The sequence below is a fragment of the Engystomops pustulosus genome, chromosome 4 (assembly GCF_040894005.1).
Source record: "Engystomops pustulosus chromosome 4, aEngPut4.maternal, whole genome shotgun sequence".
NCBI classification, from domain to species: domain Eukaryota; kingdom Metazoa; phylum Chordata; class Amphibia; order Anura; family Leptodactylidae; genus Engystomops; species Engystomops pustulosus.
Genome location: NC_092414.1, coordinates 39326077 through 39341021, shown reverse-complemented (window position 1 = coordinate 39341021; position 14945 = coordinate 39326077). Strand labels below are relative to the sequence as shown.

Below are 14945 nucleotides of genomic sequence, written 5' to 3'. Positions count from 1 at the left end.
CATTGAAGGAGGATGTGATGCAAAGCAGAAGAGTAATAGTAGCACTATAGTAGCAAAAGTAAATAAACTGCCTAAAACATCAATAACAAAGATTTTGGGGACTTTACTATCACTTACTGGTCAGCTATTAGAAGAAGTCACACTACTCAATGCAGTACATTATGTAGGATCTTTGTGGACTGCAGCTCTATAGACTGTAAGCTCCTGCAGGCAGGGCCCTCATTCCCATTACTCTGTAATGCCTTGTTTTATTTCTACATCTACCCTATGATCTTTACAGCACTGCAGAATATGATAGCACTACGTATATAAAGCTGTATTATCTATAGCTTTCAAGTATATCTAAGAAACCTGTATGCAGTACCAGGCACAGCCACTACTGAACGTATGGCACTATGCTTTGTAATGAAGAGGTTGCACCACTTATTAGGTGGCAGAGGTTGGACCAACCTGAAATGGTTATCATGGATTTTGTACTTATAGAGAATGGTGACGGATTTTCTATTTATTTATTCCGATAGCTTATAAAGAATGGCAGCAGCATTGTACAAGCACTTTCACCTTTTGTGTTACTAATTCTCCATCATACTGTGTAAGCTCTTGCGAGCAGATTGTCTTACCTGTGCTTACACTGTATACCAACAACATATTAGACGTACCCTGCCTGATTCGGCTGTGACAAGCACTTCATATGGTAAGAGGGACTTTTTCGTACACCGATTCACAGAGAGACTTTGTCTATGAAAACTATTAGTTATAATGATTAATTGTTAGTCTAGCTACAGTGGGTAAAGAAAGTATTCAGAACCTTTTGAATATTTAACTGTTTGTTTCATTGCAGCCAATTTTTTGCTCATTAATATACACTCTGCACCCCATCTTGTCAGAAAAAAAACTAGTGTAGATGTTTTTAATAATTTATTAACCCCTTAGCGCTCCGCGCCGTAGCTGTATTGCGCTGAGTCCTGCGAATAGCGCTCAGTGCAGTAGTGCTACGGCGCAGAAACAATGCTGGTTCAGCTCTGCACAGGAGCCGAGCCGGCATCGGGGGTGCGGGATGTCAGCGGTAATCTACCACTGACATCCCTGGGTAACACCCGTGGCCGGAGTGAGCTCCGATCGCGGGTGTTTAACCTGTTAAATGCTGCGGGTCTTTCCCCCACAATCCCCCCCCCCCCCTGCGCAATTTTCGGGGGCACTGATCGTTGCTATGGCATCTCTGGGGTCCCCAGAGATGCCTGAAGGCAGTGCCTTTAAGATGGATGTCTGTGATGTCATCTTAAAGGCATGTGCATAGTCTGTCACTGCTAATACCCTGCAATACATCAGCATTGCAGGATATTATCATGAACAAGCAATCAGATAATTGCTTGTCCATGTCCCATGGTGGAACAAGTAAAAAAAAAAAAGTCTAAATCATGACAAAAACCCCACATATATAGTATCACCGCGTCCGTAACAATCTGTAGAATAAAATTAAATAACTATTGAACCCGTACGATGAACGCTGTAAAAAAAAACTTTAAAAACCTGACAAAAATTATGATTTTTACCTTGAATCCCACAAAGAAATGCAATAAACAGTGATTAACAAAACATATGTACTCCAGAATGATACTGGTGCAAAGTACATGTCCCGCAAAAAAAACAAGCCATCAACCAGCTCTGTAGCTAAAAAAGTAAAAATGTTATGCCACTTGGAAGGTGGCGATGCAAAAATTAGGGTTTTATTTGGCAAATTTAGTAAAACATAAGAAAAAATATTCATGTCTGGTATCCCCGTAATCGTATCGACCCACAAAATAAATATAACATGATTATTGTGCTATACGGTGAACATGAAAAAAAAAGTAAAAAATCCAGTACAGAATTGATGCTTTTTTACTCGTAACCTCAAAAAAATTTCCAAAATTTTCAACAATAGGGGATATCAACCCCAAAATGGTAAAAGGGAAAAAGCATCTCGTTCCGCAAAAAAAATGCCTTCACATGGCCCCAATAACGAAAAAGCGAAAATTTTATTGCCTGCAAAATGGGCCAATGAGGAAACTAAAATCCTGGTAGCTGCAGGGCACTCCGTCCCTTCTGCGCCTCGCCGTGCGCCCATTAAACAAGTCACAGCCACGTGTGGGGGGTCTCTGTAATCGGAAGAAATTTCATAACAAATTTTAAGATGGGTTTTCTCTTTTTATCTTTTGGAAATGTGTAATTTTTAGGGCTAAATGAACGTATAACTGACAAAATTTGACCATTCTAAAACTCCATTTTGATTCAATTACTATGAAGACCTCAAGGGGTTAACAATCTTCATAAAAACTGTTTCTGATAGTTTGAGGGGTGCAGATTTGAAAAACTGAAACTGAATTTATCACCAAAATACTAAAAATACGGAAAATCGATAATCTATTTGTAAGCTGCGTGACATCAAAATAAATTATCCAGACATTTCAAAAATTATGAAAATGTAAAGTAGACAAATGGGAAATGTTATTCAGCAAGTTATTTAGGTTGTAAATTTATCTGCCTGAAAACGTAATGCTTTTGAATTCATTTTTTCTTTTTTTTGTATATAAACGCAAAACTTATAAGCCAAAATTTACCACTAAAATGAAGAACAACATGTGGGGAAAAAACAAACAAACAATCTCAGAATCGCTTTAATAAGTAATAGTGTTCAAAAGTTATAACCATATAAAGAGACACAAGTCAGAAAACAAAAAATGGGACTGAGCCTTAAGCTACAAAATGGCTGCGTCCTTAAGGGGGTAGACAAGAACACATGGTCATAAAGTATTCAGACCTTTGCTCAGTATTGAGTAGATGCACCTTTCAAGCTAGTGCAGCCATGAGTCTTCTTGGGAATCATGCAACAAGGTTTTCACAATTGCAGATTCTCTCCAGTCCCCCTTCAATCTGGGCCAGTCAAGAATGGTCACAGAGTTGTTCTGAAGCCACTGCTTTGTTATTTTAGCTGTGTGCCTAGCTTCATTGTCTTGTTGGAAGGTGAACCTTCAGCCCAGTCTGAGGTCCAGAGCACTCTGGAAGAAGTTTTCATCCAGGATATCTCTGTAGTTGGCCGAATTCATCGTTACTTCAGTTGCAGCGCCCCCATAGCATGATGCTGCCGCCACCATGTGTCACTGTTGGGATTGTATTTGGCAAGTGATGCGCAGAGCCTTTTTTTATCCACACATCTTTATCCAACAGCTTAGAATTAACACTAAAAAGTTAAATCTTTATTTCATCAGAGAATCTTATTTCTCATAGTTTCATGTATTTTTTGCAAGCTGTATGCGGCTTTAATATGTCTTGCTCTGAGGAGAGGCTTCTGTCGGCACACTCTGCCATAAAGCACTAACTGGTGGAAGGCTGCAATGACCGTTGACTTTGTAGAACTTTCCACCATCTCCCTACTGCATAGAGCAGTGATGGCTAACCTATGGCACTGGTGCCAGAGGTGGCACTCAGAGCCCTTTCTGTGGGCACTCAGGCCTTCACCAGTGATGACTCCCGGTATCTTCCTGCAGTCCCAGACATCCCAGGACTTGCTGTGCAGAGGTATTTTTAAAGTGACAGCTCCACTTGGGACTATTTTCTGCTTTATTGGTGTCCTCAGGGGCTGCTATCAATGAAAACTGTGACAGAGAAGGGAGTATAAATCACAAATAAAATTTCTGTGTTGGCACTTTGTGATAAATAAGCGGGTCTTTGTTGTAGTTTGGGCACTCGGCCTCTAAAAGGTTTGCCATCACTGGCATAGAGGTTGAGGAATAGTTGTGGTTGTTCCAAATTTCTTATATTTAACTCCTTAAAGAGAACCCGTCATGCAAAATAATCCTCCTAAACTAAATATATTTTCATAAACTGCCATTAGAGAGCATTGCCTCTATCCCTTCATTGTCCCTCTACATGCCTGTAAACCTAAGCAATGAGGTCCTAAAGCTGTATGCAAATGACCTGTGAAATGTCCAATGAAGCATTAGCATATTCAAGCTGTCCGGCTTATTCATGAGTGGGAGGTACAGCCACACCCCCAGTGCTTGACTGACAGCCTGTATAATGATGTGAGGCTGTATAATGATGTGCTTCCTGGTGCTGGTGGCCACGCCCCCTGCAGCCTGTGTGTGTGTTTAGGAGAGATACAACAGCTCCAGGCAGCCATGATACAGCAGAACATGTCAGATTCATGTGTAGCTGCTGTCTGTGTCTCTCACCTGTATATTAGGAGGATGCAGCATGTCAGCAGATGCAGCACACACACTAGCAATGCTTTACTATACATTACACACAGACATGAGCAAGGGGAGGAGAGGGGAGGGGGAACAGGGGTGACATCACTGCCTCTGACCATGACTAGATAAAGGCTGGGATGGATCCTTGTGAGCTGCTCCAACAGGAAGAGGTGGCAGGACTAATGGCAGAGACCTGATGACAGGTGTCCTTTAAGGATGCAGCCATTTTGTAGCTTAAGGCTCAGCCCTATTTTTTGGATTCTGACCTGCGTCTCTTTATATGGTTATAACTTTTGAACACTGTTACTTATCAAAACGATTCTTTGTTTTTTCCTCACATGTTGTACTTCATTTTAGTGGTAAATTTTGGCTGATAAGTTTTGCGTTTATTTACAAAAAGAAAAGAAAAAATGATGATTTTTTTGAAAAATTTGCCATTGTCGAAATTCGAAATCATTGCGTTTTCAGGCAGATAGATTTACCACCTAAATACGTTTCTGAATAACATTTCACATATGTCTACTTTACATTTTCATAATTTTTGAAATGTCTGGGTAATTTATTTTGATGTCACGCGGCTTACAAATCGAACATTGATTTTCCGTATTTTCAGAATTGACCATTTTGGGGATAAATACAGTTTTGAATGAAATTTTACATATTTAGCATCAAAAAACCCCTATATAACCAACCCATTTTCAAATCTGCACCCCTCAAACTATCAGAAACAGATTTTAGGAAGATTGTTAACCCCTTGAGATCTTCAAAGTAATCAAATCAAAATGGAGGTGAAATTTAGAATTGTCAAATTTTGTCGGTTATACGTTCATTTAGCCCTAAAATTTACACATTTCCAAAAGATAAAAAGAGAAAATCCACCATAAAATTTGTTCTGCAATTTCTCCCGAGTACAGAGACCCCCAACTACTTGTTTTATGGGTACACAGTGAGACGCAGAAGGGAAGGAGCGCCCTGCAACTGCCAGGATTTTAGTTTTCTCATTGGCCCCTTTTGTAGGGTATAAAATTTTCGCTTTTTCGTTATTGGGGCCATGTGATGGAAATTTTTTGTGGGATGAGATGCTTTTTCAAGTGTTACCATTTTGGGGTTGGTATCTCATACTGTTGAAAATGTAGAACTTTTTTTTGAGGGCAGGAGTAAAAAATAATCTATTCTGTACTGGATTTTTTACTTTTTTTTTTTGTGTTCACCGTTTAGCCTAATAATCATGTTATCTTTATTCTATGGGTCGATACGATTACGGGGATACCAGACATGTATATTTTTTCTTACGTTTTACTAAATTTGCCAAATAAAACTGTAATGTGGGGAAAAATCTATCATTTTGCCGTCTTCCAAGTGGCATAACATTTTTATTTTTTTGGCTATGGAGCTGGTTGATGGCTTGTTTTTTGCGGGACATGTTGTACTTTGCAACAGTATCATTCTAGAGTACATATGTTTTTTGAACACTTTTTATTGCATTTTTTGTGGGATTCAATATGTAAAAATCATAATTTTTGGCAGGTTTTAACAGTTTTTTTTAACGGCGTTCATCGTGCTGGTTCAATAATTTATGTTTATAAATTATGGTTATAATTTATAGTTATGCGCACGCTGCTCCCCCGATGTCACCGCGGCTCCTCTTCTGGCTTCCCGGCTCCTCTTCTTGCTTCAGCGCCCGTCTTCTGTCTTCTGTAACATCGTGCTGCGCGCCCAGCACGATGTTACAGAAGACGGGCGCTGAAGCAAGAAGAGGAGCCGGGAAGCCAGAAGAGGAGCCGCGGTGACATCGGGGCCACCGGAGGGTGAGTATATAAGTTTATTATTTTTTAAGTCCATTGACTCGTGTATTGACTCGTGTATAACCCGAGGGGACATTTTTCAGCACATTTTATGTGCTGAAAAACTCGGCTTATACACAAGTATATACGGTACTTTATTTTTTTTATTGAAAAACATTTTATTTTTACTTTTTTACTACTTCCACCATGGGACATGAACAAGCAATCATCTGATTGCTTGTTCATGATAATATCCTGCAATAATCATGTATTGCAGGGTATTAGCAGTGTCAGCCTATGCAGATGCATCTCCTCCTCCTATCCAGCGCACAGCAGTATGCATACACTGTGTGTATGTACCCTGGGGCTGAGTTTACATGTGGCATTCAGGAGGCTGCTTTTTGAAACAATACAACAGCTGGTGAGATTTCCCTAATCACATTTTATTTAACATCTATGATTACAATACAAAATAATAAGTTAATGTGATGTTAACACATATGTTTACAGTAGTGTTTAATAAACACAATGTTAGGAGTGTTAACACATTGTAAACACATGTTAACATTATATTGTAAATGTTAAAGGGGTATTCCGGCAATATGAACGTCTGATACAAAACCCATGATGCTTTAAATAAATGAATGTAACAATACTCAATGTGGAGCTTAAATCGTTTGATTTTATGATTCACAAAATTTTATGGCCTCTCTAAAGTTATCACCAAGATGGCCGCCACTGGAAACTACAAGTCCCAAGATCATTTAGTTCTCAGTAACTCCTCCTCCCTCTTAGGCTGGTGCCACACACACCGCTTTGTCTGCGTTTACAAACGCAGACAAAGCCACACCCAACGCAAAACACCGGTGGCTCGTTCCGGATCGCAGGTGGTTCCATAGAAACGCTGATGCGATCGGGCCGCGGCCCGCACAAGTGGGTGCAGCTTTGTCTGCGTTTTCAAACGCAGACAAAGCGGTCCGTGTGGCACCAGCCTTATGCTCTGCCCCCAGTGATGATATAACAGACTGTCCTGCTGTGTTACCACCTAGTAATGATGTGTATCTGCCATCCCTGCACATCACCACAACAATGGCCAAACTGGATGCACTTCAACCAACCGACTACAACCAAATATAGCGGTGATCACATGACCTGCCCGGACAGGTACAAGACATGTGGACATGTGACCAGCGGCCATCTTCTGTCCTGTGTCTGCTCCGCGCCGAGGAAATTAACGGACTGATTAAAGGGCCAGTAACATTTTAATTCTTCAGTACAGTGCATGTCAACAGCATTTTCTGCTAAGGGGAGCAGCATTTTAAATAACAAATAATTACATATTAGCTTATATTTTAACCCCTTAAGGACGCAGCCATTTTATAGCTTAAGGTTCAGTCCCATTTTTTGGATTATGACTTGCGTCACTTTATATGGTTATAACTTTCAAACTCTGTTAAAAACGATTCTGAGATTGTTTTTCGCCACATGTTGTACTTCATTTAGTGGTAAATGTTGGCTGACAGCCTTGTAGTACTGTTTCCAGCTCAGGCATTGCCACAGCTGATATTGTCACCAGTATTACATTTCAATCCCACTGCAATACGTGGTGGTGAGCTCAATACCTCACACAATCTGCGACGCTATATTATGTACAAACAATAAAGTATTCACTTTCACTAAATCTGTTCAACCTCGTCCACTCTAATGTAAGACTGTAACTCTTATTGTAAGACTTTCCCGCCAGCACGGATCACATCAGCGCTGCACAGATCTCAGCATGTCCAGTCACGTGTTTCAATCCCCTAGGAAAATCAAACGACAGCAGAGCCATGGATCGGACCACGTGGACGGATCCCCCGAGCACATCGATTTCCCAGCAGTGTGACCGCCAGTGCGCGTGCGCAGGCTGGACAAGATGGCGGATGACAAGGTGAGTGTTAAAGAGCGGTATAAGTGCAGGGGAATTCTGGAAATTTAGTATTTTTCTTATGATGTTCTCTGTTAGATCGTTATCCGAAATGTCTTTGTTGAAGTTTCTGAGAAATTGGACTAGTTCAGCAGTTTGTTGACTTTGTGACACTTTAGCTCCGCGCTGGGTCTTATACAGGGCACTGTGTGACTGGTGTGCCCTCGTCCAGGGTGACTCAGAGAGGAGGTCAGGCTTGTGCCCAGTACAGTACCATGGCACCACTAGCTGGCATTACATGCTGATTATACATGTGTCATGGGGTGTTCTTACAATGAGTGGGCTTAAGAGGAACAACATGGAAAGAAGTTGCACCACCGAGGGGCTCTGGTAACACCCCAAGGAGCTCTTTGCGGTTATTAGCATCATTTTAGAAGGAAGGAGGCCATGAATAACCAATATAAGAAGACTACCACAGTCGCAGTGTCTGGATCCAAGAGTTAGTGCCCCTGGGTTATCATTCCTGGGGTTTTTTTTATGGCGGATTTCCTTAAAATGTCATTTTAATGAAAATACTCCAAATAGTGTAAAAGTAACAATGATCTTTTCATTGGTCTTAGCTTAGCATGATATACAAAGAAGCTCCTTAAGCAAAGATTTAGTCTAGGAAGCATGGATGCTTCACAGAACCAGGACATCTTGGAAATAGAGATCTGTATATAAAAATCACATTTATTTTAACTACAACTTTAATGGTGGACGTCTCTAGTTCTGTGAAACATCCATACACAATTCAGATGGGAGATGAAGGTGTCTTAAGGTGGTTAATGGGAGTCGTGCAGTGGTTGATATAAAGTGCTTGCTGCTGTGCTTTAACATGGGACATGTTAAAAATCACCCTGGACATATCGATTGTGACATGGAAATGTTTTTGAAAAATGTATAAATCAATATTTATAATTCACGCTCTATCAATTGGTGAGAATGGGATCCCCTTTCCCAGGCATCTGACCCTCACCCTTTACATTGTTCTCCTCCTGGGAAAACTGATTTGGTTGTTTGTTTTTGCCCAGGACCAGTGTAGGACATCGCATGTGATGCCTTAGTGGCCATATGTACTTAAACCTGCAAAGGTATGAGACCTTTTGCACACAGAGGCGATCTACCTCCTGAAATCCGAAATAAAACAGTACTCCAGTATTCACCAGCAATGACGTATATATGTTTGTTTTAGTAGATACATGTTTTCCATGTGAAAGTGGGGGTTCCCCCCCTCTGGTTGTTCATAAAGGAGTTGTCCCATGAACAAATTTAGGCCCTATCCTAACTTGCTGATCATTGGGGATCTCACTGATATTAACCCCACAGAGCACAAGGTGTCCGATTGAGCTACCTGGGACCCCCCGTCGGAGAGTAATGGAGCAGCAGACGGCGGCGCAAGACCGTTCTGCTCCATACATATCAGCTGACCAACACCTTCCCCCCCCCCCCCCCCCATGGATGAAATATATCTCTTTTTCTGTTTACAAACACAATTCTCCTTTTTAAAGGAAACCTACCATTTAGAATGGCAGGGGTAAGCTGTAAGTACCGAGCACCAGCTCAGGGTGAGCGGTGCCGGTACTTACTTTCGTTAGTGTTGTAAACCGCGGTATCGCGGTTTTAACACTTTTTAAACTTTAGAGCAGAAGAGGCGCACGGTCGCATCTCCGCTATTTCCTATGTAGGCGCGCACAATCGTGCGCACGCAGCGCCGAAGCCTGTTCTAGAGTTTAAAAAGTGTTAAAACCGTGATACCGCGGTTTATAACACTAACGAAAGTAAGTACCGGCACCAGCTCACCCTGAGCTGGTGCTCGGTACTTACAGCTTACCCCTGCCATTCTAAATGGTAGGTTTCCTTTAATAGGACACCAGAATTGTGTTTCTAGTTGCCAAAGTTCTGGAGAGATGACCATTTAAAACTTGACACTGTCATGACATGTGTGATGTAAATGTGTGATTATATAATGTGTGTGCACTCTATCTGCAAGGGGCACGTACAAACAGGATGTATGGTAGTCGTGAGAGGATCAATGTCTTTCCCCTACATTTTTAAAATGCAGCACTCATGAGAGAAGCCAATTTCGGGTACAATGTTCTTTTATATATAATACACGGTTCACTTGTTTCGTGCACGGACCTGCTTTTTGGGCGGACCCCCCTTCATCTTGATTGTAGCCAAGTGTGATCTAATAGTTTTACATAGTTCCCCATGAACTGTTAAATGGCATTATACAATCAGTGCTACTTGAACAATCTTTGGATGATCATGAACAACTGTCGGAGACTCCTGTATGTGACAATAAATATATTTTGTGGTAAATTTATTTGGTGAATGGCAGATTTTTGTGAATGAAAAATCTGTGCCATTCTCTATCTTTCAGCCAGAAATTTTATATTGAGGTTATCCATATCTGATACCGAGGCGCACACTGTCTCCTGTTATAGTCACTTGTAGTGTATCTTGTTATATCCAGAGGAAAGCCGAATAAGCTACACACATAGATATTCTGATATATTAGTACTTATATAGCAGCTCTTGGAGTGTGGACTTAATTCAATCTTCTCAAATGATGTCACGTGGTACAAATTGATTTTCCCATCTGCTTTGCTTCGCAAAGGGATAATACATAAGCTGTTTGATGGGGCTTTAATAATCTGCTGTAAATGTAACCACTTTGCTGCAGGCACCAATCTGGGATTAAAGTGATTTCAGATAAATCGTTCCTGTGCCACGGTACAGACCTGTGGGTTATACATGTAACTATCCATTTCGCTTAAAAGCTGGCATTTAGGGTCTTCAATACACAAATTTACAGTTTATTCTGACTGAGTTAGATGAGGGCCGAACTTATCTGTCAGCTCTATAATGATGAATGCACATCTGTCTGCTCTGGTCATGTTGGAGCGCAACTGGGGTACAATGAACCCCTGTTCTCGTGATCTGTGAGGGTCCCATCAGAATCCCCCACCGATCAGCAAGTTAGGCCTCTGTGAATAGGGTCTAACTGTGGCAAAGGCCTTGGAGAATGTAGCATAATTTGTAGACATGTTTTTTCACTGCATATTTATATACGGTAGTTTGGGAATATATTTAGGGTAACTTGTCCTTTTATGTATTCATATGTATGTGTACATATGTATATGTATTCTATGTAAATATAGTGGAGCCTGTCAATCTTTGTTAGGACCACCTTATAGGAAAACAGAGCGGACTGTAAAGGTGCCCCAATGTTTCTACTGCTGTTCACATACTTTGGTTCTGTGGTGTAAAAACAAGTTTTTATCTTTCTTCTTTCAGATACGCACTCAGGGAGGCGGGTATCAGTCAAGCTCCTCTGTCCCCATCACCAACCTCAGCACACAGTAGTTAGAAATTCCTGCGCAGGCATGGTACGCCTGTCAGTTCGGCGCTGGCCTGTTCGTACATGACGGGCTCCACAGGTGTAATGCACATGCTTCAGTGTTCAGCTGGCTGCTTTGATGTGCACAGTTGACTAGCTCTGTCTCACACTGGGAACATGCACATTACTGGGGCTTGGGCAGTGAACCTGTGGACATGCAGTCCAGTGTTGAACTGACAGGTGCACCGCGCATGCACAGGAGTCTTAAACTACTGTGTAGTGATGTGAAGAAGAGGGAAGGGGTTCTGAAGCAGAGCCTCCACGAGGAGAGAGCTCTCACCTCTCCTTGACTGGATTAAAAATTGTTTCTACACCACAGCACCAACGTACATGAACAGCAGTAGAAACACTGACACACCTAAACAGTCTGCTTTAAGGCTTTTTAAAAAAAAAAAAAAAAATAGTTTAAAGTTGACAGGTTTCCTTTACCTTCCACACACACGGTGGGTTATTTATACGGATACACCTAAATAAAATGGGAACGGTTGGTGATATCAACTTCCGGTTTGTGGCACATTATGATATGTGAGGGGGAAACTTCTCAAGATGGTGGTTGACCACTGCAGCCATTTTGAAGTCATCCTTTTTTTGTTTTAATGTAACTTAATTCTTTCATGAGTTATTTAAAAGTTTTTCACCACAAAATATGTTCAAAGTGCTGCCCATTGTGTTGGATTGTTAATGCAACCCTCTTCTCCCACTCCTGACGCACGGATAGCAACACCACAGAAGAAATACTAGCGCAGGCTTCCAGTATCCGCTGTTTTAGGTGCTACACATCTTGTATCTTCACATCACCATTGCCTACAGATGACCCCAAAGATAAGCCTAAAGGGGTCAGAGTTTCCTGGAAAGTGGATTGTTTGTCGTGGGTCAACACGGCCAACGCGGCCTCCCAATCAGGAGGGGCTATCTGTTCAGCTCCTCCTGCTCTGTAACATGTTGCCTGCATGTGGGGGTCCCCTTTAAATAAGTAGTTGCATCAATGTCAATGTAGTCAAATAAACAATTCTTCATAAAGTAGTAAAGAGCCATTTACACAGCAGATTCTCAGTGAATGTGCTTGATGCTTAAATCAATAATTAAAATCCATGGCCTCCTTCCTTCTAAAATCAATGTTTAATATGATGCTAATGAGCCACAGGCACCTTGCCACAGCCCCTGTGTCCTGTAGCTTCACAGGCTGTTGCACTGTGCAGGAGCACTCCACCCTCCTGTATGAGAAAATGTAAGGGGAGGGGAAGGTGCTGAATGAGCGAGGGGAAGAGGAAGACAGTGTTACAACCTTTGAAGCTACAGCACTGAGGGGCAACACATCCCACTCTTCTGAGCTATAAGCTTAATTTTAAAAGTTGATTTTAAAAGGAAGGAGGTCATGGATAACAAATATAAAAAGACTACCACAGTTACAGTGCCTGGATCTATGGTTAAGTGTCCCTAATGTATTATTCTTGATTTTTATTTTTTTTTTTCCTAAATTATTTTTCTTGGCAAATTGCGATTGCTTGTCACTACGGAAAGAATTGGGGCATCCATGTTTATTGGTAAAGCGTTTTCAGGAATTTATGTATAACTTTGCCTCTGGTTAATTCTCTGTTTAGTGGTTAATTGCATTCACAATTAAAGGCAAGTCTTGCTTTTTTGCTTTTTTTCTTATATGTTTTTAAGATAAATAACAGCAGTGGTTTGGCAAGTTGCCAACTTGGTGTAACCTACAGAATTTTACAATCTGATGTAAATGATTCATCCTAAGGATGGATAATCAGATCAAACCTTTTTTCTTGTTTATATTAAAACATTTCCTTCTGTTTCTTCTAGGGCTCCCCAAAACTAAAGGATCTGGCGTTTCTCAAAGATCAGTTAGAAGGTTTGCAACGCAAACTGGAGAAAGAAGTACATGCTGGAGTATCTCAGGTAATTAATCATCTCTGCTTTTCTACTGACAACGTACAAAGTGTTCACAAGGCGAGTGATCTGAGTAGTGTTAGGAAGCTCAATGAATGATTCATGGAAAGGTTGATTGTATTGTTACTCTATATACATTGTCTACTCTTAAAGGAAATCTACCATCAAAATCAAGCTTGATATACCAAGGGCACCCGCTCAGATTCCGCTTATAGAGCTGCATGGGGGGTTCTGGTAACACCACCTATAGCAGTTTACGTGCACTCCTTTCTATAATCAACTTTTACCACAGTGGTGGTTGGATCTGAGTGATGCTGGTTTATCATGCTTGACTTTGATGGCAAATTTCTACTTCTGCTTATTCTGCCATGTTCATCTTTTGTACTTTTTCCAGTGGACTGTCTGTCGCTTTATATCTGTGACATATTACTGGTATGCAATCACTTTATGACCCTCTGGGGCTCTCCCTTTTTGAGAGCGAGAACAGGAAAGGCCACGGTGATGTTTATCCTTAACACCCATATGCACATGGCACTGCACAAGCACTAAATCATCTCTGTGGCTCCTTTGTTAGGCCTGGCTGACCATGTAGTCTTGTTTTTTTTTTATCATTCCAACTAATTAATGTAGAGATTTATCAGAATAATTTGTAAAGCGCTACAAAATTTGATGGGGCTATATAAATAAAGATTATTATTTTGAAAAGAGTCTGAGAACAGAACTATTCTAGTTGGTCATGCAAACCAATCAGAGCTCAGCTTTAATTTTCCAACAGCTATTTATAAAATTAAAGCTCTGATTGGTTGCCATTGGCAACTACAACAGTTTTAACTCAGAAACTTAATGATAAATCTAGCCCTATGATGTTTTTCACTTCATAAATCAGATTTGATGAATATTCCAGGGCAGCTCTGTCTAGGTTCAGCAAAGAATAATATGTAATCTTTTACTAAAGCCATCTTTATTGTCTCTTCTAGGAAGGCACTCTTCTGAGCTCTCCATTTCTCAAGGGATTCCTAGCTGGCTATATCGTATCCAAACTCAGGGCTTCTGCTTTTCTTGGTTTTGTGGTAGGAACTTGCACAGGAATTTACGCCGCCCAAGCCTATGCAGTACCCAATGTGGAGAAGACGATCAAGGACTACCTGAGTTCTTTAAGGAAAGGGCCTGATTAGACTGGAAATGAGTGGTGCTGACACTCCGTTATCGCTCCCTCAATGCTTTAAGTGCTTTATTGGATCTCTTCTCAGTACTGGGTTCTTGATAATTGCAGACTGTAACAACGTGTGCAGTTGTCTCAACTGGATCTGCAGTCGGTATTATAGGTTAACTCAGCAGATATATCGTGCTGCTATTTGCTTTCCTTCATTTTCCCTTTTATATAATGCAAATTTTATCTTGGATAAAAGTTACAAAGCCGCAGTGAAAACCCCAACAATTGGAACATAGAAACCTGGGCTGCAACTCTGCTGCGTCTGCTCCTGAACACTTGTACATTTACTTCCTTGGGTCCTCTTCCACGTATAAATCATAGAGTTTTCATTTCGTCCTGATATGTATTTGTCGAAGGCTTTACTTGTATGTCTTTAAGTTGCACAAACACATTTTAATACCTATATAAATAAATGAAAAGTGCCGCCATTGATGGAAACCTCTGCATAATTGCCCTGCTC

The 14945-nt window shown here is 40.9% G+C and overlaps 1 protein-coding gene across 1 annotated transcript; it reads left to right on the top strand.

The window, feature by feature from the left end:
• The first annotated feature begins 7803 nt into the window (after positions 1–7803).
• LOC140126370 (SLC35A4 upstream open reading frame protein) lies at positions 7804–14915 on the top strand. The gene is made up of 3 exons (XM_072145763.1): positions 7804–7946; positions 13186–13281; positions 14250–14915. Exons 1-3 carry the CDS (start codon positions 7932–7934, stop codon positions 14445–14447), a joined length of 309 nt encoding a protein of 102 aa, XP_072001864.1. The 5' UTR covers positions 7804–7931; the 3' UTR covers positions 14448–14915.
• Positions 14916–14945: the final 30 nt, after the last annotated feature.

Coding starts and splice junctions, on each gene's coding strand:
- LOC140126370 (XM_072145763.1), top strand. Junction 13,282..14,249: donor TACATGCTGGAGTATCTCAG/GTAATTAATCAT, acceptor TGTCTCTTCTAG/GAAGGCACTCTTCTGAGCTC.